This window comes from Seriola dumerili, unplaced genomic scaffold (genome assembly GCF_002260705.1).
Source record: "Seriola dumerili isolate Sdu_G_001 unplaced genomic scaffold, Sdu_1.0 BDQW01000149.1, whole genome shotgun sequence".
Classification (NCBI taxonomy): Eukaryota; Metazoa; Chordata; class Actinopteri; order Carangiformes; family Carangidae; genus Seriola; species Seriola dumerili.
This window is the reverse complement of record NW_019174404.1, coordinates 13,487,700-13,511,752: the sequence shown is the minus strand read 5'-3', so window position 1 is coordinate 13,511,752 and position 24,053 is coordinate 13,487,700. Positions and strand designations below refer to the sequence as shown.

At 40.5% G+C, this 24,053-nt stretch overlaps 2 protein-coding genes across 3 annotated transcripts; one reads left to right on the top strand and one right to left on the bottom strand.

Annotated features, from left to right (window-relative positions):
* Positions 1-465: 465 nt before the first annotated feature.
* Positions 466-3,783, bottom strand: exd1 (exonuclease 3'-5' domain containing 1). The gene is made up of 11 exons (XM_022751033.1): positions 3,654-3,783; positions 3,453-3,521; positions 3,308-3,341; positions 3,152-3,228; positions 2,938-3,011; positions 2,690-2,776; positions 2,450-2,554; positions 2,290-2,370; positions 2,024-2,167; positions 1,721-1,912; positions 466-1,191 (listed from the first exon to the last, which is right to left on the bottom strand). Exons 1-11 carry the CDS (start codon positions 3,781-3,783, stop codon positions 466-468), a joined length of 1,719 nt encoding a protein of 572 aa, XP_022606754.1.
* A 3,186-nt stretch (positions 3,784-6,969) lies between these two features.
* On the top strand, positions 6,970-22,545 carry rasgrp1 (RAS guanyl releasing protein 1). Of its 2 annotated transcripts, none has more exons than XM_022750577.1 (17): positions 6,970-7,198; positions 7,844-8,016; positions 12,467-12,572; positions 14,092-14,154; positions 14,242-14,373; positions 15,287-15,440; positions 15,625-15,798; positions 16,608-16,724; positions 16,850-17,125; positions 17,527-17,607; positions 18,425-18,529; positions 18,708-18,817; positions 19,244-19,388; positions 19,563-19,599; positions 20,014-20,145; positions 20,812-21,131; positions 21,229-22,545. In XM_022750577.1, exons 1-17 carry the CDS (start codon positions 7,062-7,064, stop codon positions 21,361-21,363), a joined length of 2,397 nt encoding a protein of 798 aa, XP_022606298.1. In that variant the 5' UTR covers positions 6,970-7,061; the 3' UTR covers positions 21,364-22,545. The 2 variants fall into 2 exon arrangements, with proteins under 2 accessions (XP_022606298.1, XP_022606297.1); XM_022750576.1 differs by having other exon boundaries at positions 7,841-8,016.
* The last annotated feature ends 1,508 nt before the right edge of the window (positions 22,546-24,053 follow it).

Below are 24,053 nucleotides of genomic sequence, written 5' to 3'. Positions count from 1 at the left end.
GTGTCCCACCAGCCAAAGCTATTGTTTCTTGGCACTTTGAAGTACTATCAGAGCACATTCAGCATGATAAAAATAATTAATTATAAACACTATATCAGTGATCTGGGTGTTGCTATTAAGAGTGCAATCAATTATCCCTCAATCAAAAACAAAAAAATATAAAAGTGAGAGGGATTTACAGACAAAAAGCTCATAAAATACAAGCAAATATAGAGACAAGGACGCCTTTTGTCAAAAACAAAACAAATATATTTTAAGTAAACTAGAATACAATGTCTGAACAACAAAATCTTTTTCTCTTATTTTTTCAAACATAAATGATTTTTCACAAACACCTGGTATCAAACAAACCTTTGCACAACACAGAATATTTACTGCCATCTACTGGTCACTCTATGAAATCACAAAGTCTGGAACAGCAAACATTTGTAAGGCATGTCCTTCTATGGCCTTGTGACTCCTCCTTTAATATCTGAAAGACCTGAATGACTGCCTCAGTGAAGATGTGAGGGACTGGGGAGTTGGTGAAGAAAGGTCTCCTCTCAAGCCAGAAGTGTCGTTGGGCAGGTCAGTAGCACTGGTGCCAGGCAGGGGGTTCACGTTTTGGGATGGTGTGAAGCTGGGGCTAGAGGGAGTCATCTCTGCCCTGCCTGGATTTTTCATGACCCCAGTGCTCTCTCTGGGGTTATGGGCTGGTGGCACCTGGAGAAAAAAGCCTCTTCCTATCGCAGGTAAGGAATGTAGGCTTGACTGGTCTTTCCCAAGGGACCTTCCTCTACCTAGTGTGTCAATCAGCAGCTCTGTGCATCCTCTGCCTACACCTACAGACAAGGGACTGACAGGGGGCATTTGTTTCCCAAAATCTGACATTGAGGCTGTGACTGGGGCCTGAGCTGGCGGGACAGGAGAGGCATGGACATCCACCGAAGAAACACTAGTGACCTCTGCAGCGAGGAGAGGTTCCAGTTGTGCTGATGAAGGTGACTTCACATTTACAGGTCCAAAGGAGTCTGTCTGTTTCTGGCTATCCTCCTCTGCTGTAAGTGAAGTCTGGGATGGAGATTTGGTTCGGGGGTTGAAGCGAGCAAGCAGACCGTGCTCTGTGACAGGGTAGTGGTTAGCGGCCCACTCCTGACGCTCATGGTGCATTTGCTGCAGCTGCCTGAGCTCTCTGGGCAACTCCAACACACTCTCCTGTGGATGTAAACAAGTAGACGGGAGGTGTACCTATTAGCCTGGATGCTTCTGCATTACTGTGTATTAGAAAAGAGACAGTTCTGGTCATCAATTCAGACACTACATAACTTAAAATCAATACTGAGGCGCTAACCAAAACATTAGTGTACTTAACAGCTTAAATACATATCAATAATCTTTGTGTCAGTGTCAGTGTCAGTGTTTGACAAAACTTTTATATGTTTTGGTACATGCATACACAGGCAGGTAATGTGTGAAATATTTATTAAAAAAAATATATAATCACATGGATCTTCACTTCATTATTTGTTTACTTTCAATGTCAGACTAGTTAACTACCCAGAAGGAAAAGGAAGTTTAGATGTCAACTCTTTGAATGGACCAGGGTAAAAGGGAACCAATCGGAGGCCAGCCTAGATGCAGAAATATTGTTTTTCTTTTACTTAATTGGTCATAGAACCGTGGCCAGAAAGTACAAAGTGGACAAAAAATAAAAATAAACAACCCATTTTTGAAAACTCACCATGCTGACATGCTCCAGTTCATCAGGTTCATAGTGGCTGCTGTTGAGGTATGAATCCACCAGGGCCATATAGTCTGTCATGAGAGCATCCAGCAGCACTAGTCTGAGAGGCTGCAGGTGGATCACTGACAGAGCCATGACCTTCAGCAGGGTTACAGGACATGGACGCTTGTACCACATCTCCTTTTCCTCCTGTAAAAACACACACCTGTGATTCAAGCACATACAGATACAACTATATAGTAAAACACCTTTCCTGCCGTACCATGAGGATGTCGAGATAGGTGTGTGTATGTGTTGTACCTTGGTGAGCTGTGACTTCATCTGAAGGGATAAGAGCTGGGAGGAGGGCACCTTCAGATGGTGACTCACCACTTCCTGCAGAGTACTGACTCTGTCAGGCAGAAATCCGCCTGTCTCTGAGTAGAAGCACATGACATCTGCCACCTTAACACATGCAGAAAAAAAAACACAAGATAAACATGGAAACTGTAAGTGAGACATAGGCCACAAGTCATGTTCCCTTCTGAAATGTGTGGGCTACTCTATATATATCAGTATGTATTTACCTGTGTGTCAAAGACATTGGTTAATTTTACTCCAAACTGTGCAATCAGACATCCAGCGATGGCTCGGCAGTCATGAATCACCTGTACCAAATGTAAAATCAACACAGATGTTGTGATAGTAATCAATGCTGTGACTAAAGATGATTTCTAAACTGCTTACCTTTAATATGTGCTTATTTTCCAGGATCATGGAAAGACCATTCTTAAAGGCCCGAGCTCCGAGTAACAGAATATCAAACAGGTATACCTTGTTTTTAGTGGCAATCTACAAAAATGAAGGTGAGCCAAAGTTATTGTTTTAAAGAGAAACGTAAGGGAAGAAGAAAGGCAGGAGGGCCGGAAGGAAGAAATCAACAAAGCAGGAATTTAATCTAGGTGTGTACTTCACAGGACTTCTCACCTGCAGCCAACACAGTCTCCCATGCTGATATATCTCAACTCCATCAGCTCCCACACCGATCACAGACTGCTTCTTGATGTGCATCACCTAAATGATGGCAACTCGAGATTACGTTTTTAAGATAAGATGTCTCAGTACACACACATCTCCACTGTTATTTACTGTCCATATAAATATGCATTCAGAAAAATATGTCAAAAACACTTCAGTGATTTATGCAACAGAAAAGAAACTTTAAATCAACATACAGCAGGTCCAAACTTCTCATGAAACTCATCAATGACTACAAAGTTGATATACTCCTCATCATCTTCATCTTCATCTGCAAAAAAAGAAGAGGAAAGTGATGAATAATTTCTATTTGAAAGACATGAATTTGAGGCTGTTAGTGGGAATGTAGCTGTAGGGAAATATATGAAAGACTACAGAGAATGTCCTTTGTATTTTTTTAATAAAACTCACCCATTGTGATTGTCTTCCTGTATGGCTGAAATTTTTCCACAGTCAAGTGGTCCTCAAGTCTGTGGTCATTGATAGTTCTGTGCAACACATTGCTTGTTACAGTCTATGGCCAGTGTGTTGTCACCAGTAGTGACACATAATCTGTTTCTTACTTACCCATTGTCACTGTTCACTTCATTGGTAAATTCCACTGTTGATTTCATTACAAAAAAACGCCAAGTTAGCAAGCTATCAAAACTTCAGTATTATAAAAATTCAGCCTATTTTTTTCTTAACCATCACTTGTAATGAGTGTACTCACCGTTGAGAATCTCATGTCCAAAGAACATTTTCGAGCCAGGAAATTTACAGCCATTACTGCCACTAACAACTGACGCAATATACAAGAAATAACGTCAATTACTTTAGCTATCAACAATAAAATGTTTGAGGCCTGCAGGAAGCAAATGCCTATTAAGAAAACCAATATTAACTCAACAATGTGATGAAAAAATGTTCTAACCGTCCGACAAAATCAGCGTTTTGTTGGGATTTATACGCTGGACGACGCCAAGGTAGGACGAAGTCTTGAGAGTCAGTTTGACGCGTTTTCCCTTGAGGACATTCATGAACTGGATGTCGTGCACAACCATTTTAAAATCATGAAAGAGTTGTTTCAAGCAGTAAAAAACAACAACAGTGAAGCTGCTGTATAAGCCTATCAACGTTTTTCCGTCAGACGAAGCAACAACTAGTTCGGTTGGGTTTCCAATTTGTCATTTAGCTAGTTAGCATAGCTACCGTTGCAAGCAAATCAACGAATTTAACGTTGCGTTTAAAGCTCCCCGTTATTTCCACATTCAGCTTTACAGCCCCTGGCTAACGGGACCAAAATAACACCAGTTGAAGGTAATATCTTTTGTTATGATATAAATGTATTCATGCTATTATATACTTCGCTAACCAAACTGCACATCAGCATATAGTGATGATTTGTGTAAATCTGCCATTTGAATAAGTTGACAGTTTTTTTTATTTGTATCATATTTGGACAGATATGAGTTGAAGATAAGGTTAGTGTGTTTCAAACTGTTTTCAATAGGGTTGTGTTACTAGACGTCAGGCCAGTCCAACAAATGTACGTTTTCGAAAAAATCAGGACATCAAGCTAAAAGTCAAGATACTGTCAAATCCAAGACTGTTAACAATAGGTCACAAGCCCTACTTTTCTAAATTCTGCTCAGTGTTGAGTGAGGTGGTGGAATAACAACAGGAGCAGTCAGAGCTTGTACAGTAACGACTGACTACACATTAATGAAACATTTTAACACTGTAGCTATAATTTAAAATATTAAAGGCCACTATATTTCCAAGGTGGTCAGTGAATAACTCAAAATATCCACCAGGGGGTGACCACAGCTCAAGCACTGAGCTAAATGCTGTTAGTCCCAGGTCTGTCACTCTTTTGAAGGAAAGGAAAAGGCCCATTCATTTTAATCCTCATTACAAAGTACATGCATGTGACTGTGAAGTCTCTCTGTGTATGTGGATTTCATATCTGTGCACTGTGTTGGTCTGTGGAGGCCATCTTTCAGACATAAATCACCATGCTGACAACTGCAGCAGCAAATGGCTGACTACTAATTTGCCATGGTGCATATTTTACAGCAACATCAGACATCAGGGCTGATGCCTGAGCTGCTACCTGATCATCTTTAATCATCTCTGTTCAGGTATGTGCAGGAAACACTCTTGATATTTTACTTTTGTACTGGATATTCAACATATTTGTATCAGATGCAAATAAAAAACAATAATTTGAAGGTAGTACATACACTTTTCTTAAAACAATTGTAAAAAAGATGATGAGAATAAGAACAACAATGATGCACAGTGCATGAAAACCACAGTGATTTCTGTTATCCAAACCTTTTAATTGTCTTTCAGTGTAATATAACCCACACAGACAGAAGGCTGACTCTATGAAAAAAAAAGACCCATAACTATAACTCTCTTAAACACATTTGACACTTGTTTCTTTGTTGCTGCCTTGTTCAGTTAAAGATATGGAAATATGATCCAAATATGATTCAAATTTATAACATAATGTCAGAAGCAATGCTTTCTTCTTTAGTAGAAGTACATGTCCTTTGTTCAGTAGTTCACCTTTCAGTTTTTCTTATCAGGATTTTTATTTGTTGTTGGTTAAAGGTTGGGTGGTGACTCACAACGAGGCAATGGTCACAAGTACTGTAACACAAACCCCCAGCGGTAATGTATGCTGCTTAACTCAATCCTTGGAAATTCATGCGTTACTTTTGATTTAAGCAATGGATTCCTGTCTTCATTACTGGGCTCAGGGTCATGACAAAAAAAAAAAGAAATCAGATTTAAATGTGTGTCTAGCCACATGGGGGCAGGCTTAAGGCATAGCTGGCTAGTCTGATAACAACAGAAAAGGGTACAGATAAGCTATCTTATCAGAGTTAGCCAGCTGCTAATACACAGGATCTCATGTCTTAATTTTCCCTGTGGAGACACATGGATTCAAACCACTGTTTGTCTGTGGACAGCACACAGGGAGCCACCTAATCAAAGGGAGGATGCTCTGGGGTGCAGGAGGCACAGAGCTGTCTCAGACGTTATCACAGACTGATGTACAATGCACCTTGTCTGCTTTGTCCTATGGTGTGTTACTCCTGAGCTTATATGCTCAGTTACAGTCAAGTGAAAAGGGGCAAACACAAAGCTTAAACTGGTTGCTTTGTGTGCAACAAAAAGCTGTGATTAACTATATTTCTAGTGATGTAATTTGTTAGGGGTTTCACATTATCTATATTTATATGTAGGTGTGAAGTGACGAGCACTTCTTGTGAGTAAGAAGGTGCTTTTTGTAGGAGGGGAAAACATTCAACTTAAGAATTAAGGCACTAAAATTGGAAAAAGAAATTCATTTCATTAGGAGTATGATTTAAAAACCAACTCTGATGTGTGAATGTCATTCATCGCACTAGATTAACACTGACCTAAAATCACTAAGATCAATATTTTCCATGTCTCTTGGGTGTTTAACAAATCAAATCAAAATGTTAACAAGTGTATTGTTTTTCATTGGCATGCGGTCCACATTATACAGACTGCCTTATCACAGAGCTCAGTCCTCCACCCGGGATGAGTGTGATAAGACTCGGCAGACTTCTTAAAGCAGTCGAAAGACTTCAGGAAACATCTTCCTTGGTCCACCTACAATAATGTTATCCCTCATACAATATAAGCCATAATGGAACCTACATCCACTGTTATCTGTAGAGGAAGGGCCACCCTTTCCTGTTCTGCAGACTGAACAAACAAGAAGTTTTAGTAAACTACCAGAGGGATCACATCATCTCACAGATTTGCAGAAGTTTTATTCAGGATGTGAAGAGACCTGGACCCTGATTTTTTTATGTGAATGTAATGAGATTTTTTTTTTTTATTTCTAAATATGATTTGATGTAGGTGTGGAGGCTTAAATTAGTACAGTTTCAGAATTACACTTTCAAATGAGTGAGGTGATTGTAAAGTGTATTAACTGCTTCTCATTTTCTTGGATCTTCCCCTCTAGAGAGAAACTACTCCTCTGATTAAAGTTGTAAATTATAAAACCTGTACGATCACGACTTTGGACGCAAGTAGTAACGACTGATGAAGTGCAGAGCCCACTCTTGTGTGTGTGTGTGTGTGTGTGTGTGTGTGTGTGTGTGTGTGTGCGTGCGTGTGTTTGTGTATGTGCGCGCGCGCGCGTGTGACAGAATGAGTGACAAGCTCGGCAACAGCACTGCCGCCCACTCACACACAAGCTGGGTGAATCTTAATTGTGTAATGTTCATTGACGAGTCAGCACAATGCTGCTGAGACCGCGGAGGCGCACTGATCCGAGCAGAGCGATGAAATGCTCCCAGCGAGGAGAACCCAGATGGACAGCCTAGTACAGCCGCTCGTCGCCCAGTACCTCGCCATGGGATGTCAATCAAAAGAAAACAACCAAAACGAAAGTGTGTCGCCGGACGAGAAGGGAAAGGACGAAACGTAAGTCAGATCATCTGCTTTTTTTTGTCTTTTTTTTTTTTTTTTTTTTTTTTTTTTTTTTTTTTTTTTTCTTTTTGCTGAAGAGTTTCAGGTGTGGTTCTGGCGATAATGTGCGCACTCCTTCAACAGTAACTTGATCATTTCGGTCGTCAAGGTTGATTTTATGATGATTTCTCTAGCTGTGAATAAACAGGTGTCTTGATTTGTTGTTAATACGGTGCCAAAAATTGAATTGATGAAGTATTTTACGCACAGAAGCGCCACAGGTGAACGGAGTCTTTAACCTCAGCTGTTACTTTCCGACCTGCTACACTTCCACTGCTTGTGCTTGAAGCAAATTCCTTCTTGTTTACTGCTCACCCAACAGTTTAAACTGGATGTCCGCAATCAACCGGTATTTCCCTAAGTTAAAAGGGAGGAAATGAGAACAATGAATAGCAAATTCCCAGGGTGGGGGTTGTTAAATTCAAACAATAGCTGTAATTTTTTTTCTCAGACAATTACACGAATCATTTCATATGTGTAATAATCTGTGGTCTCATAACATTATGGTTTGAAACAAATGCACACAGTATACATCCTCATGTACCAAACGCACTTTCCTTACAACAACCCCTCCTCCCCCTCACTCTGTTTCTCAAGTAGAGTGACTCCAAGATGCAGCTCCAGGGCTAGAGTTTCTCCTCCAGGCCGTCCTCACCGGTTCCACAAACCCAGCCCGGCCCAGACCGCCTTGGGTAAATCCATGATGTCCCTGGGACACCTCACCAAGGGGGCGAGCTGGGAGGAGCTCATCCAGGCCTGTCTGCAGTCTTTCGGTAAGTCCATGCTGACCTGCCTTGGCAGTTTTGTTGAGTGTGACAAGGTGGAATACTGCTGTGAAGTGTACAGCAGGAGCAGAGATGTTTGACTTGAGCTGTTCTGGAGAGCTTGTCTCTGCCATTGAGAAACAATAAGATTGGAAGCTTAGACAATGGAAACCGTGCTTTGTGTTTTGTCACATGTTGTAGTTTCTAAGAAGTCTCTGTTTTTCGCACCACTTGTCCTGGAATTTTGCTGCAAATCTCTGACAAGTTTGGGCAGGCTTCTAAAGAAGAGGAGGGTGGTGTTTTGCATTTGAAAGTAAAATGGATTCTCAGCTGCATTTGTTTTTGTTTAATGTAAGATTTTATATTTTGAAGATGAAATCACTCCCATTGATGCTTGCCAATGTCTGATATTGTGATTTTCGGCACTGTATTTGTCTATTACTGTATTAGTATTAATATTCAACTGGATACAAGATTAATAGAGGGTTTTTTTCTTAATGAAAAAAGCACAGCAGTGATTGAGGAGGCTGTAGCTGGATCAATCAAGCAAAGATCATTGGCTTCATCAAGTTGTCTGGAGTGCTCTCAGAGTTATGGTGATTGCGTCTCTGAAGAGATGAGCTTTCAAATTGCCGTTGCCTGGTTACACAAATGGAGCAAGAGCAATGGAGAGGTGTTACAATGAGCTGCACATAAAATGACATCCCATAACGACATTTATCTGTAGAGAGGCAGAACCGGGCAGTAATGCCGCTCATTTCAGATTCATGAAGGAAACAGGATTAATCAGAAGAAGAGTTGAGTAACTCCAGAATACAATAATATTGAGTGCCGTGAACCACTTCCTTGAGGAAAAAAAAAAAAAAAAAGAAGTGATCTCGGTGTCACTATGCAAAATACTAGATTCATACGCACATGCTCAAGATATTATCTGTCAGTACGGTGTTATGACTGGGGTTTTCCTTGAATGGCCTCTCCTGATAAAATGGAGCTCCGTCCTGTTCCTCCTGCCCCACATCACAGGCGAACCCCCCAAGGTCCATGAGTCCTGCCACCTTTTTCAAATGTGAGAGTGCACGTAAGAGCTATTTGAAGGATTACCTGATGGCAGCTTCAAGCCTGGCTGAGCCGAAAGGTCAGCTCCCCAAACAGTGGTCCTCAGATGCTGACCAGCCTTTGAAACGCAGAGCACTATGAGGTGTGGATCAATAGCTGTTGACATCATCAGTCTCTCTAGACCACACTGCACTGGGCTCCATGGCACGCTCTGATCATGCCCAGCGTCATCCTAATTCATATATACTTTGTTGTTGTTGGGTTTTTTTTTTTTGTAAAAGTTAGATTTAATTTCAGATTTTTATCAGTTATCATGTATAAAATCTGTAATTATCAAACCCAAACTTCAAAATAATAGAGTAAGGTTTTTACTGAGCTGACGGTTCACCTTCACCCTCAGCAGCGGTTCCCAGCCTTTGTTATCAGACGTATAACCCCATCAGATAAACTCATGCACGCCTTCACCAATACTACCTGTCATGTTCCAAACATGTTCATTTTGATTGATTTTATACTGGATAAAAATCAATATAACAGTGGATGGTACAGTATTTTTTTTTTTTTACACAACTGAACAGCCTGACTATTTCAATTATTTATCCATTGCTTGAATCAACTATTAACAAACTGTTTTACATTACTTTTAGCCATTTTGGTCTGTTTCAGTTATTTATTTACTTTACGCTGCTTATTTTGACAAGTTATCAATCTGTTTTTACCATTGATCCATTACTTTTAGCAACTGCCTCAACTTCTTTTCTCACTTGCTAACTAGTTTTTTGTGCACTCTTGATCAAGTGGTGTTTTATATATACAGTACATATTTAAATCAAATTATAATTTCTGTTTTATCAAATGAGTTGAGCTACTCCACAGTCTTTTGATGTATCCCTGAGAGCTGCAATAGTAGCCCTGGTCAGGAATCGCTGCTCTAAACTATAAATAGTTATCGTGATCCTGATTATTATGGAGAATTTTGCACAGCATACAGAGAGATAACCATCATCCTGCATCTAACTTGGATTCCTCTAAAACAAAGGGACCATCCAGCTTGATAGCCTCTGTCATAACAAGGAAACATTCATGAGCCACACCAGACCTGCGTGTGGCTGATGAATGTCTAAGATAACCTTAAAAGCAGGCCAGGCGCTGTGTGCCCTCTGCAGTGTTTATCGCCATATAGTATCGTACAGTTCCAGTGTAGCGGGCAGCAGCTTTCCTGATTTTTCCAGTCACTAACACACAGTCCAGAGGGGATTTCCTCTTGCATTTAACCCTGCATGGGGTGGGTTAGTGGTTGGAAAGTTGTGAAAAAAAAAAAGGATGGAGCAATTGTTTACTTGATGGGGAGTCATGACTTCCTGTTGTGCATTTGCCGCAGTTCTGACTCTGGCTGATTCACACCTGACTGTGTGGAGATTGTGAGCTAAAACAAAAGTGGAAATTGTTAGAACAGGCGGTTCGGTATTGCTTTATGTATATTAACTGCATCTAAGCTTTGCTACTTTAACAGCCATATCATTTTGAATACAAGACATTGTTTCACATGTCTCTTTCACTCTGTTGTTGACTCAACTGGTGAGGTCACTGGATTTAGCTGTTAGTGGCTGTGTCTTACAAACAGAAACACACCCCATGCAGGATATGAGGGCTGGATTAGTCAGCTGCGGCTGGAGTGGTGAGTTGCTTACAGATAACAAAGATTTGAAAACATGTTGCCATGGCGTCTGAGGTATTTCCAAGGTGATGTGGTTTAAATGCGGGTCCTCAGATTCCTGCTGTCCTTGATGGTGTCAAGATACTGCCAAAGCTTAAAGGCAAACTCAGCTCTACAATTCACAAATGTTCTTCAAATTTTCAGCACGATGTGTTCATATTCTACAGATTGTGGGAGGAAGATGTAAACAGCCTAAACTGTCTGTCCATGGTATATAAATAATATTCTCAGAGCTACAATTAAATGGTCTTCCTCTTTATGTCAGCCACTAATTCACTGCATGTCACAGTGGTTTGAAGTTTCGCAGAGGATAAGTGGTGTGTTGGTTCACTTAAGTGGGCTGGTAAATGGGTTTTCTGCAATTATAGGTCAGATCTGGTATTGTGATGTTATGGAATAGTTTTTCACGCATATTGTATTCTTTTTGTTTTTTTCTTTTTTTTTCAAAGTGCTTGAGTCAGACAAGAAAGATAAGGAAAGGTAGTCTGATCACAAAGAGAGGAAGCGAAATATGTAAGGAGAGAGGAAGCGACAAAGGTAGTGAGACATGCAAGCTGCAGAGGTTCACACAGTCAGAGGATGAGGCAAAGTTGGGGTCTGTGGATAGTATGTTCAAATGCACTAGGGTGGGCATCAGTCGGTGTTTCACTTAACCCTGTGTTCTCCATTGATGGAAAGAACAATCTGTGTTACAGTTCTCATAGATAACACCTGAGGTTTATACAGTTGTATCTTTCTTTACTTCCTCATAGTCCTCATCTCAATTATTTATTTACATAATGCAGTCTGTCCATCGTATCACTATCGCATGGAAATAGTAATTAATATTTTGACTGTTATGTCTTTTTGTTTTGATCCAAATTAAGACTAGATGGGTATTTTACTTGATTAGAGCGACAACTAATGATTATTTTGATTATCAAGTAATCCAGCAACTATGTTTTTAAATTCATCATGTTTAAAATGTCCAACATTTATATAAGTACATATGTATTTAAATGTCTTCATATTCACTTAATAATCACAACAAACAGACTGGAAATGGGGATTGTGTGTGTGTGTGTGTGTGTGTGTGTGTGTGTGTGTGTGTGTGTGTGTGTGTGTGTGTGTGTGTGTGTGTGTGTGTGTGTGTGTGTGTGTGTGTGTGTGTGTGTGCGTGTTGTAGATAGCTCTTTCCAAACCCCAGTCTAATTTGTGGAATTATATTATTTTCATTTGTATCATTTAAATTAGTGAAAGTATTTAAATGATAGGAAATAAGCTTCACATATGTGGACTGTTCATTTAATGTAAGATATGCAGGAGAAAAACACAAACACCAATTCCCTGCACTTCCCTTATTAAAAAAAAAAAAAAGAAAAAGAAAAGAGGGTTAAGGTCAGTGCATAGAATGAAACACAGAGACACTGTACTAACAGAGTGTTATAGCCTTGAAAGAGGCCCTGTAGCTAAGCAGAGGTGATCACATCCCTTTTGTCGCATAAGTGATGTTCCTGTATATTCTAGATAAGGCTGCCAAACTTTCAAAAAGGTGTTATATCTTTTTCTGAGCATACATGCTTTAATTTAATTTCTGAAGAACATGTAATCAAATGGGAAATCGCATTTCCATGTCACTGTGATGCAGACATGTTGTCACTTTGATTAAATGATGGTACACTCAAGTGTGTGCATTTTGTCTTGCAGACTCGGATGGTTGTGTATGTGGGAGCAGCCACTTGTTGAACATCACCCTGACCATGCACCGTTCCCTCATCTCCTCCAGTGATCTGCTGGACAAACTCATTACTCTATATCCTTTATCAAGCTATAACCGCTATCGCAACACAGCCAGACAATTCAAACAGTGCGTTTGGCCTGTTTTTAGCACCAAATGCAACATGGGATCAGGCCACTGGCTTTCTGTGTGCTGCTTTCATTTGGTTGTCAACAGCAACGGGCAATCAAGCTTGTACTTGGCTTACAATGCCGCCTGTAGCTGTCAGTGTAAAATCTGATAGGCGAGTGGCAGTTCATGTTTGCTCCTGCTGCCAGTTGCTGTAGACATTTTACATCTCTGTCATTTAGCCATTTTTAGCTGCCCTGTGTAAATTTCCTTCACTGTACCCCATGCTAGTAACAGGGAATCTGTCCTCATTGTGTATTTGGTCTCTTTCAGAATGTTTGATTTCATTTTCCCCACTTCACACTTAAAAAAAAAAGCATGTTTTTCTTGTAGTGTCTTGTGACTTGAGTAGAGGGACTGTAATCTACGCTTCCATTCAGGAAACAGCAGTGGCGTCAAAAAGCCTCTCAGAGGAGCTTAGTGGCCTGACGAACAGCCTTGAGGTTTCAGGTGTTAATTACCTCTGCCTCTTTCACATACAAGACCTCTTCAACTATATATAAACATAGACCCTCTATTGCTTAAAGAGGCCCCTGCTCACACGAACCCACGTCAGAGCATGCAACGCCGAATGGCCCCTCTGCTATTTTTAACCCTCTCACTCTGAGCTGAAGACCCAAAGGGATACATCAAATAAATTCAGTGTGTGGGTTAGGATCAGGGAAGAGACACCGGGGCCATTAACAGCCTTCATCACAGTCTGGCCTTGGGATTGCGTGGGCCGTTCTTCTGCTCCCATGACGCAATTAGCCTTTTTATGTGCAACACTTCAAGCTGATTTCTGCCAATTGAGAGCCACCGTGTTGGTCTATTTATAAAAGCTGCTTCGTATAATAATAATGAACTGCTTTTGTGTGTACTGTATATAAATTGACAGGCCAGTGTTTTTGTGGTCAACATGTGCAAAATGGAGGGCAGAGCAACCACAGCTATGAATTATGATCTTATGGGCAGACGGCATTGATTAAAATATCTTCCGAGTCCTGCCAGTAAACAATGCACATTAATCAACAGTTTTTCTCCAGAATAGGCGACATTGATTGTGTACTTTCTTTTTACATTTTGTTATTCATTTACTCCTGTATGCCAGAATGATTCATTCTGGGATGCTCGTCTGGGTTTTGCTTCATGCAGTCGCCTCCTCCCACGTTTCCAAATGTCACTTCTCTTTGCCTTTTAGTTGAGTTGCTGTAGTTATTAATGAGTTGTTTGTAGGGAAGACACTCTGCAGTCTAATCAGCCATATGTTCGTTATTTACTCATAACATACCTGTCGTGAACAGTGTCGAGGATCAGCAGATTTACTGGCGAGATATTTTCACCTAAAACAAAAGTGTGGCGAAACCTGTATTCCCGCTTTAACTTTCAGGTGATAAAACCTGGTTAATAATCATCATCTGTCAACTTCCTTAACCACAGTCCTTACATTCAAAACAGCGCTGGACAATGAGCAGCCAACAGAGTGCCAGAGGATATGCTACCTCATCAGGTCAGTCCAACACACTGACACATTTTCAGAGTGTAACGTTAACTGTGTGTTTTGTATCAGTCACGTGGTTTCGTCTCCGACCTCCAGGCATTGGACCCAGGAATTCTGGATGATGTTTCGGTTGCACCACAGCTTGTCAGACAGCCTGGACGAGTTCCGGGAGCTGATCAGAGAGCAGGGACAGGAGCATCTTTGCCCTCTTCTAGAGACCAAATGGATGTAAGTGTTAATCTCTGACCAGCTGGCAACTGAGACATTTGGCCTTCACGACTCTCAGTTGTTTGTTGAGTCATGGAAAGTACGGAAATCAGTCACGATCAAGAATCCAGACTTTGAACTGTGAACTGTTTAACTCTGAGGCTGTTAAATGAGCTTTAAAGTAGATCAAATGCTTGATTTGCTTTTGTCACACTGCTTCACATCACATTTACAGCACATGTATATGCTGCATTTGTGTTTCCTTGTTTCCTTGTGTTGCTATATCTCACACTTGACCCCACAGTGTCAAGGGAAATATTCAGACTGGAGCTGCAGCTAACTATTATTTTCAATGTATATTAATCTGCTCATTATTGTCTCATTTAAGCACCTGATCATTTAATCTGCAAAATGTGTATGTCACAGTTTCCAAGGTGACATTTTTAAATCTCTTCTTTTGTCTGACCAGCAGTCCAAAACCCAAAGATATTCAGTTTATATCATAGAAGGATCATAAAAAAATCAGCAACTTCACAATAGAGAAGCAAAAAAAGTCAATACTGAATTTCTGCCATTTTGCTTGAAAGTAATTTTAACAACTTAACTGACTTAATTAACTGCAACAAAATTGTTGCTAATAATTTTCAGTCCATTGATCAATTTTTCAATCGACTTATTGTTCCAGCTCTATTCTAATTCAAAATGATGTATTTGTGAAAATGTAATCTGTGTTGTGGTTGAGCATGTTGGTATCTTTGTTCGTGTTTTTGTTGACTAAAATAAAAATAATGCTCTGTGGCTTTTAGAAATGTCTGTTTGAGCTTATACTGATATGCACAACAATGTCTAAAACTGTAATTTTCCAGATTATAAAGTCATGCCGACTTTGCTGATTGTAAATGTTGTCATGTTATGCTAACATGTTGTTTTCTAGAAATGAACGGGACTGGTCATGGAAGGCCAGCCAGAAGATCAAAGCTAACAGCAGTAAAAAGAGGAAAGTTTCTCTTCTTTTTGATCACCTGGAGCCCATTGAGTTGGCTGAACATCTCACCTACCTGGAATTTAAATCTTTTTGCAGGATATCAGTGAGTATACACATTCATGTCAACTCAAAAAAAAAAAAAAAAACATTCAGATGTACGTAGGTTATCTTTTGCACTTTGATGATTTGTTTATTGCACAAGCTTCTTCTAGTATTTCCTCCCCACGGTAAATGCCTTGCAGTTTCCGTGCAGCAGTTCATGCTCCTCTCTCTGCTCTCTCTGCCAGTTTGTCGACTATCAGAATTACATTAGCAACTGCTGCATGAAGGACATTCCCGTGATGGAGCGTTCCATTGCCCTGTGTAATGGTATCTCCCAGTGGGTTCAGCTGATGGTGCTGAGCCGGCCAACTGCTCAGCTGAGAGCTGAAGTTTTCACCAAGTTTATCCACGTGGCACAGGTAGTGGTTCAATCAGCCCCTCACTACGACTCTCACAATTCCTGTTCCTCGTTGAGCAAAACCGTATTTTACACGTTCGTCTTTTGCTTGCATCTACGTGCTATTGTTCACACACCTTATCTAACTAATGACAGTCTATTGTCACACTCTGAGCAACACTATAGATGCTACATAATTGGCAGTTGCATAATGCATATTCATAGAGAGCTGGTAATGATTCTCAAGAGCTCTGCTGCAGGCTTTTAGCATATCCAAAGATTTTACCAATAGAAAAATATTAACTGAATACAAGCTAATGGAGTCATCTGGTAGAATACACTTACACTCTGAGGAGTTTGTGGAAGCAGAAAAGAGAAAGAAAGACTTGTGAGTGTAGCTGCTGATCAGACCTTGCTTGTTAAAACCACTTCAATGTGAAGCTGCATGCAGCCTGCTGAGAAGTGATGCACCAGCTTCAGGGAGCCGTTAGGCAGGCTTGTACTCGGGAGGACCTCCCTTTAACACTAATGCACCAGTTTGCTGCTGCTCACTGCCGTGAACCTCAAAAACCCATGGGTGTGGAAACGAATTTCACACCATAATGCTCCAGTGACAGCACAAATTACAGAACTGAAAGGAAGGGAAGAGAAAAGCACTTCCAAAAAGAGTGAGATATCAGGGCAGTAAGAAAAGCTAACAATACAAGTGGCTTATGTAACAGCAGTGTTGCAAATTACATAACCTGGCCTTCCTGGAGCAAGTTAAATTGTGCATGTGTGTAAGTGTATGGATGGACTGATATGTGTGCTTTTTATGTTTGCATCCACCAGAGTCTACATCTTATGCACAACTACAACACACTAATGGCGGTGGTAGGAGGCCTTTGTCACAGCTCGATCTCCAGACTGAAAGACACCACCTCACATGTACCTAGTGAGGTCACCAAGGTAAAGGACAGCTAAACACATCTCTGATCCCTGGTTTTTAAATGAGACAAAGACCCAAATAATTCAAATAAATTCAGTGTGTTGGTTAAGAGCAAAACATTCAAAAAATTCTATTCACTCCCCAGGTACTGAACGAGATGACAGACCTACTGTCCTCATGCAGAAATTATGACAACTATAGGCAAGCTTACAACAGGTGTACAGGTTTTAAAATCCCTATCCTGGGCGTCCACCTTAAAGACCTGATTTCAGTCAATGAGGCCATGTCAGACTACGTGGAGGACAACAAGGTCAATGTCCAGAAGCTCCAGGCTCTCTACAGCCACATTAATGAGCTGATCCAGCTCCAGCAGATCCCACCCAGGCTGGACGCTAACAAAGACTTGGTCCATCTGTTGACGGTAGTGCACCTTTCAGTTAGAGTCTTTTTAAATTGTTATGTAGCTTCATGTGATTCACTGCATTGTACTAAACGCAAGCACAGATGCAAATGAGCATGTTAAAGCATGTGGATTGTCCGCGCTTGTGTGGGTGTTATGAGAGTCTATGATCTATGAGTGTGTGGGTGATGAACTGAGTGTGAATGAGAGTGAGTTGAGATTGCTGTATTGTTGTGCTATCTGTGTGCAGCGCTTTAATCGCACTTGAACGCCAGAATGCCCATGAAGAGATAATAGTTAGCCTGTGACCTAAATTTGCCCTCATCAAAACATGTTTCAAGGAGAAATCCAGAGGTACAGAGAGCTCTTTCTCTTTCTGTTTACAAGCCATGTGCTGACATATGTTGTCTCTTTCCCCACAGCTGTCCTTGGACCTTTACTACACCGAGGATGAGATCTATGAACTGTCTTACGCCAGGGAACCTAAGAACTGTAGAGCACCTGTGAGTGATAAAAGCAGACACTTTAAATGAACACCTGTTTAACAGCTGGCTTTAAAGCAGTACTCTGACATTTTGGGAAATACCTTTTATTTGCTTTGTTTTCGACAGTTAGATGATAATATTAACTCTCATGTCAGTACAGGAAATCTGGAGCTTCAGCCAGCAGCTGGTTAGCTTAGCTTAGCTTAGCTTAGCTTAAAGACTGTAATTGTGGGAAACAGCTAAAGGAATAGTTTAACATTTTGGGAAATACACTTATTTTCTTTCTTTTTGAGAGTTAGATGATGAGATCAATACCACTCTAGTGTACGCTAAATATGGTGCTAGAGCCAGCAGCTGGTAGCTTAGCTTAAGAGAATACATGGGGAAATGGCTTTTAATAAGCTAGGAGTCTAACAAAATTCTTTCATTTAAATTATTTTAAAAAAGCAGAGCAATACTTAAAGGAATAGTTGATATTTGGGGAAAATACAGCAAAGTTTACAGCACAAGCTTCTTGTGTTTATCCTAAATAAACAAGCTGCTGGCTCTAGCGACATACTTTTCATTAGGGTGGTATTAATCTTCTCATTTAACTCTCAGCAATAAAGCAAATTAGTGTATATCCCAAAATGCCTAAATGTGTTTCTAAGCATTGCTCAGCTTTTTTTAAACTAATTATTTGACTCCTAGCCGGTTGACAGTGTTGCTTTTGCTTCTGAAGAGCGCTGTGCATCAATTTAGTGTAATAGACCATATTTTACATGTTTATCTGCCTGGTCTTGCTTGTTTTTGTTTTACATGATATTATATTTATTATGTTATAATTTTCTATCAGCCAGCCACCCCTTCCAGACCTCCAGTGGTTGTTGACTGGGCACCAGGAGTGGCTCCCAAACCTGACCCCCGAACCATCAGCAAACATGTTCAGAGAATGGTGGATGTAAGTGCTTACGTTTTTAAAGTGCAGCCTCCACATAGCTACTCAGTAAAACTATTATATAATAATAATAATTGATTTTAACTATTCTTCTGCATGCTGCCATTTTGACAGCCTACTGTTGCAGCTATTGTTCACTAACATTCGAGCAACAATGGGTTTTGCCTCCTGTCTTTCACAGTCTGTGTTTAAGAACTACGATCACGACGAGAATGGCTTCATTTCACAAGAGGACTTTGAGAAAATTGCTGCTAGCTTTCCTTTTTCTTTCTGTGTCATGGACAAAGAGAAGTGAGTGTTTGACAGGTCGCACACTCACTCCAAGCTCATTTGTGACTTCAGTGGAGAGGAAGCAAAAGTGGTATTTGTAGTGATGACTGTAGCAACAGGAAACATAAAATAGCTGCAGAACTAACCATAACCCCCACCGCTAAATATTCACTCTTTTATTTCTCACGCACACCCAGTGGTGTACGATGCTCACAACCTAGAGAGGCACATGTGATACCTCAATTAGACCTAAATGTGAAACCCACAACAGTTAATATTACCATGTATTACCAAGTGGTATACAGTGTTAAGCACATGAGGCAGAAACAGATATTAAAGTATGTATATTAAATGTGTATTAATATGTTTATTTCCCATAAATATTGTATCATTTACAGCTCTGTTTTCTTTATTACATTATACTGTGTATGATTTGGGGATGTGCAGGGAAGGCCTTGTCAGCAGAGACGAAATCACGGCCTATTTCATGCGGGCAAGTGTCATCTGCTCCAAACTGGGGCTTGGGTTTGTCCACAACTTCCAGGAGGCGACTTACATGAAACCCACTTTCTGTGACAACTGCTCAGGATTTGTAAGTAAACACACAAACTCAAGGATAAGAGTGTATGATGAAATACCGAAACTGTTTACTGCTGTGTCGGTGTCTATAAATACTCAAACAATATAATATTTAATTTGGTTATTAGTCTTGCTTTTGCTTGTTGATATTAAGTTATGTGAAGGGTGTTTTTTTTCTTCTTCACAGTTGTGGGGTGTCATCAAGCAAGGCTACAGATGCAAAGGTAGTTATTCACTCACTCTATATTGTGCAACTTTGGCATGTCTATCTTTGGCCAAATGTGAGTATCATTTTATACTGAGGAGAGGCGCACACAGTGTCTTGTGGGGAGCAGGTAAAGTGAAGCTATCTTAGGAAGGTGTACTGTGGTTTTCTGTGTTGCATATTGAGAGCTGAAACTTGCAACACATGAAAAAAAAAAAAAAGTCTGCAGTCAGAACCACAGTTTTCCCCCTCCCCCGTCCTTCAAAGGATCTGAGAACTATTTGTTTGCTTGACAGTAAGCATGCAAAGGTCTCACAGTTGCATTTGCAGAACAGATAGTGTTCAAGCAGAAGTCACTAGAAGTCAGTTTGTCAAAGTTAGACTGATGCTAGTTCCTGTTCTGACATGTTATGCATTCTTTTGGCTTCCTCAGATTGTGGGATGAATTGCCACAAGCTGTGCAAGGACCAGGTGGCGTTTGAGTGCAAGAAGAACACCAAAGTGTCCAACGCCACTGACAGTCCGACGCCGAGCTCCACGCCTGTCACCATGGGCACCTCAGAGGGTGGGTTTGAGGTCATTTGAAGCATAAAAAGTCCCATTAATACACACGCATGCACGCACGCACACACACACACAGTATTATTCATCACAACAAATAAAGAAGTATGCAGACCATAACATGCATCTAACATGGAAGTTATCACTAAATCTCTATGATGTGCCATCTGGTGGCTGAGAGTTGTTACATATACTGTGTGTGGTTTAACCAAGAAATCTTATTTCCTGTAATCACTGCCTGACACACTACAGAAAAACTGTTAAAATCTGAATTTCAGAATTTACACAATTTCACGTTAGTTTGCAGAAGCTGAAAGACGAGAACAGGGTCTGCTGTCTGGGTGATTTCCCTCTAGCTGTCATTATAAACTGTTTCATTTACAGTAATACTGAAGCACCCACCAGCTACAAGAAAGTTAGTCTTAAGATCAGAAGGACTTTCAGTTTTACTTAATATGCACTGACGCATGAAGACACCAGGGCTATATTAACATAGCCCCTATCTAAACAGTCTTTATGTTATGCTGTTTTAAACATTACTTCACTCGAAGTCACTTTGTTTTGTGGTCATTGATTCCTTAGATATAAAAATCAAGTATACCACAATTAACAACCTACACTTTTCATTTGTCCCATTTGAAATCATTTCTCATGATGTCCCACTCTCCAGGTTCAGAAGAATGTCCTTTCCCCTACCCAGCAGATGACAGCAAAGACTGGAGCCCAGACTCCCCGTTCACCTCCCATTCCAAGCCCCAGAGGGTCCATAGTGGCACCCAGACAGAGGGACCCCAGCTATCCTCTGCAGCTGCCGACCTCAGTCGCTCTCAGCCTTCTCTGTTAGTCCCAACAACACCTACCCTCACTTCGTGTCCCAGCCCGGTGCCCCAGAGAAAATACTGTGCCAAGTGGGAAAACAGAGCTTCTGTTGTGCATAAGCCTAAAGAACCAGAAGAAGAGAGCAAACCCACCTACGAAACTCTGGAATCAGTGAGTGTCAGGACCAAGTTTCTATTTTCCCCTCTAACTACTACAGCACTTGAATGCACCACAGCTATGTCATACAAATCTTCTGTGTCTTTCCCAGGACAACCAGAAGCTGCAGAAAGCCAATGAGACACTACGTAGGAAGCTGAAGGAGACAGAGCGGGAAGTGGAGATACTAAAGACACTGCTAAAGAGGCACGCTCTCCACCCCGTGGAGGAGGATTCCTCGTCCTAGACTTGTACATACATTATACTAAACCTTCTCCAGGGAGACTGCTGCTGCCCCCTATGGCATCATGCATAATTCTGGATCCAATATTTAACTTATTGGTCATGAACAGTGCAAGTAATTTATCAGTATAATGAGACCCAGACAACATGGCATCACATGGTATGAAGTGAGAAACATTGCACATATCCAGTAGAGGTGTTCTAATGCTGTAATGTTAGACAGCCAATCAAAAAAGCCAGTCAGTATGTCACCAATAATGAGGTTAAGGACATTTTTAAGCTGTGTATGGAAGCTACAGCACATAGTACAGCGAATACAGTTTACCAATTAACAAAAAACATATCAAAATAACTGTATAGTATGAAGATGCTAAAAAAGGCTGTAGTGTTATATTTAAAAAAGTGAAGGAGCCCCTTTACTGTACAGTTTTACAGAAGAATGAAAATCATCGCAATGAGCATTAGTTACAGAATTTAATGAACCCTTAAGAGTAGTTGCAGTTGGTATGGGGGTTTCTGTTAAAAGTATGTAAACATGAAAAAAAAAAGCCATGAATGAAGAAGTGCAGTATTTTAGACAAAATATGGCAGAATGTATTTGATCGATTCTTGATCAATTAATGGCCTTGGATATTTATGTTAAACATAAAATGGAAATCGGGGGCTGCGGTAAAATGAATGCAGCTATATATTTTTCAAAAACAAGAGGATTGTGGCTTATATGACGGGTGCGTTACTACTATTGTTTTTATTAGTACTAACGAGCCCACTGATTAAAGCAGCAGAATGAAAGTTCAGCACTGTCAGAATGGCCTCAGATGTACAGAACTGTTGTTGCTCTGCATCATTGTCCCTGTTCATATCAATGCACAAGATGTTTTCAGTGCGTCTGTTAATATTTATTGTCTGAAACACTACACAGTTGATATCAAGAGTGAGACAAATGAACATTTTGTACAGTATGGTGGTACTGTCAGTGAATTATTTATGCTTGTGTGTGTTGGCATCATATTGATCCTTATTATTTTTATTGTGCAGCCATGTCATCGAATTATTGTGCAGTCCACTGTAGCAGTGTTGTACTGTGAACGGGAGTCAAGATGGGTGTGTTTGTACTGTGTGTAATGTACTGTAAATACAAAGTATACACAGTGCCATTCTAGCTATATCAAGATTCATCTCTCTCTCTCAGTATTGTTTTATTGTTGTAATAAACTGTAAAATCATTGCCTGTGTTACTCTACTTGACCACTGGAGGTCACTAAAGCCTCGTAATATTTCCTCAGCTTCTTACTAATGATTGTTGTCTTTCAGTTTGCAGATTCCCAGCTGCCCGCTCTGTAAATGTTGCACTCTAATTAGCTATCTGTGTGTTTAACTGTAAGACTGTTTCTGTCAAATTAGAGACCAAAAAACATCACAGGCAGATCATTTTCTTTGTGATGTCGTGGTTAACTTTAAATGAGGTAGCTTTTAATGTCAAATTTATTTTTAATTAAGAGAAAAAGAGAGTTTAATAGGGGAAAAACTAATGTAGAACTGCAGTTAAGAGATAAATCTCAACATCTGCAGTGCATTGTTTGCTCAGTATGAATGAGATGGATGCATTTCTGAGACGTAAACCTTTTCTAAAGACAGGATGTGTGTCACCCTGTTGTCTGGAGACTGTGCCAATCTGCCCCGTCCCTTGGGCTTTACTGCTGGTAATGAGTCCCATCTCCAAAGTTAGCATTGGCCTGTCAATAATGAGAGGGCAACTGTCTGCTCCTGGAGAAGCGCAAATTCAAACCAGGTACCTAATCCTTCAGATCCCGTAGATTTCTCTCAGCCATACTGCAATCACCAGGTGATTTCACCCTGCTATATTCCTGGTGCTGTGATTCAGCATGTACGTTTCTATAGTGGCAATTCATCCTCAGATAAAGAAAGACATTTGACTCAAATTACATAGTGCCTCTTCACTTCTTACAGCCATAATGACTTGTTGCCTTACATTGGCCAGGCAGTGAGCAGAGACCTGGTGAAAAGGGAGAGTCTCTGAGGCGTAGCAGAAGCTCCCCAAGCCTAGCCTCGGTGACAGCTAATTTACTTCTATTTGAATTTGACACCCAGCTGCAGGGGAGTAACACCCCAAGTCTACCAGGATCCATGCACACTAATGCTGAATAATTTCCAATATCATGGCTGGCTGAGAGAAAGTGACATAGAGAACATGTGTTAAACTCGAGGGACGTTGCCCCGGCAAAGGCTGCTTCATCCCCCATCAAGGCTGTAACACAAGCTTGAGAGGAGAATTGCATTTACCCTGACATATTAAAGCAGTCATCATAAAGATAAATATATCAGTCTAAAGTCCATTTACAAACCCAACAGAGAGTGTAAACATAATTAATTGTGATGCATTTAAGCCTGAAGGAGATTGCAAGACATATGTAGACAAGCTGATACAGAGTATAACTCAGCCCTCCATACATTGAGAGCAAAATATGACACTTCAAAAGTCAGTCTAATTAAAGTGGGCAGACAGAGATGATTTATCACCCAGACATCAGTGTACTCTGGGGAATTGGGCCACTGTGAGATACCCATAAGTTAACTAAATCTGCTAAGTCTAATGAACACACTCTCCGAAACTAATTAGGGAAAGATGTGGAACACCCAATTATGTCCCCCTGAAAGCAGAGTGTGGGACAC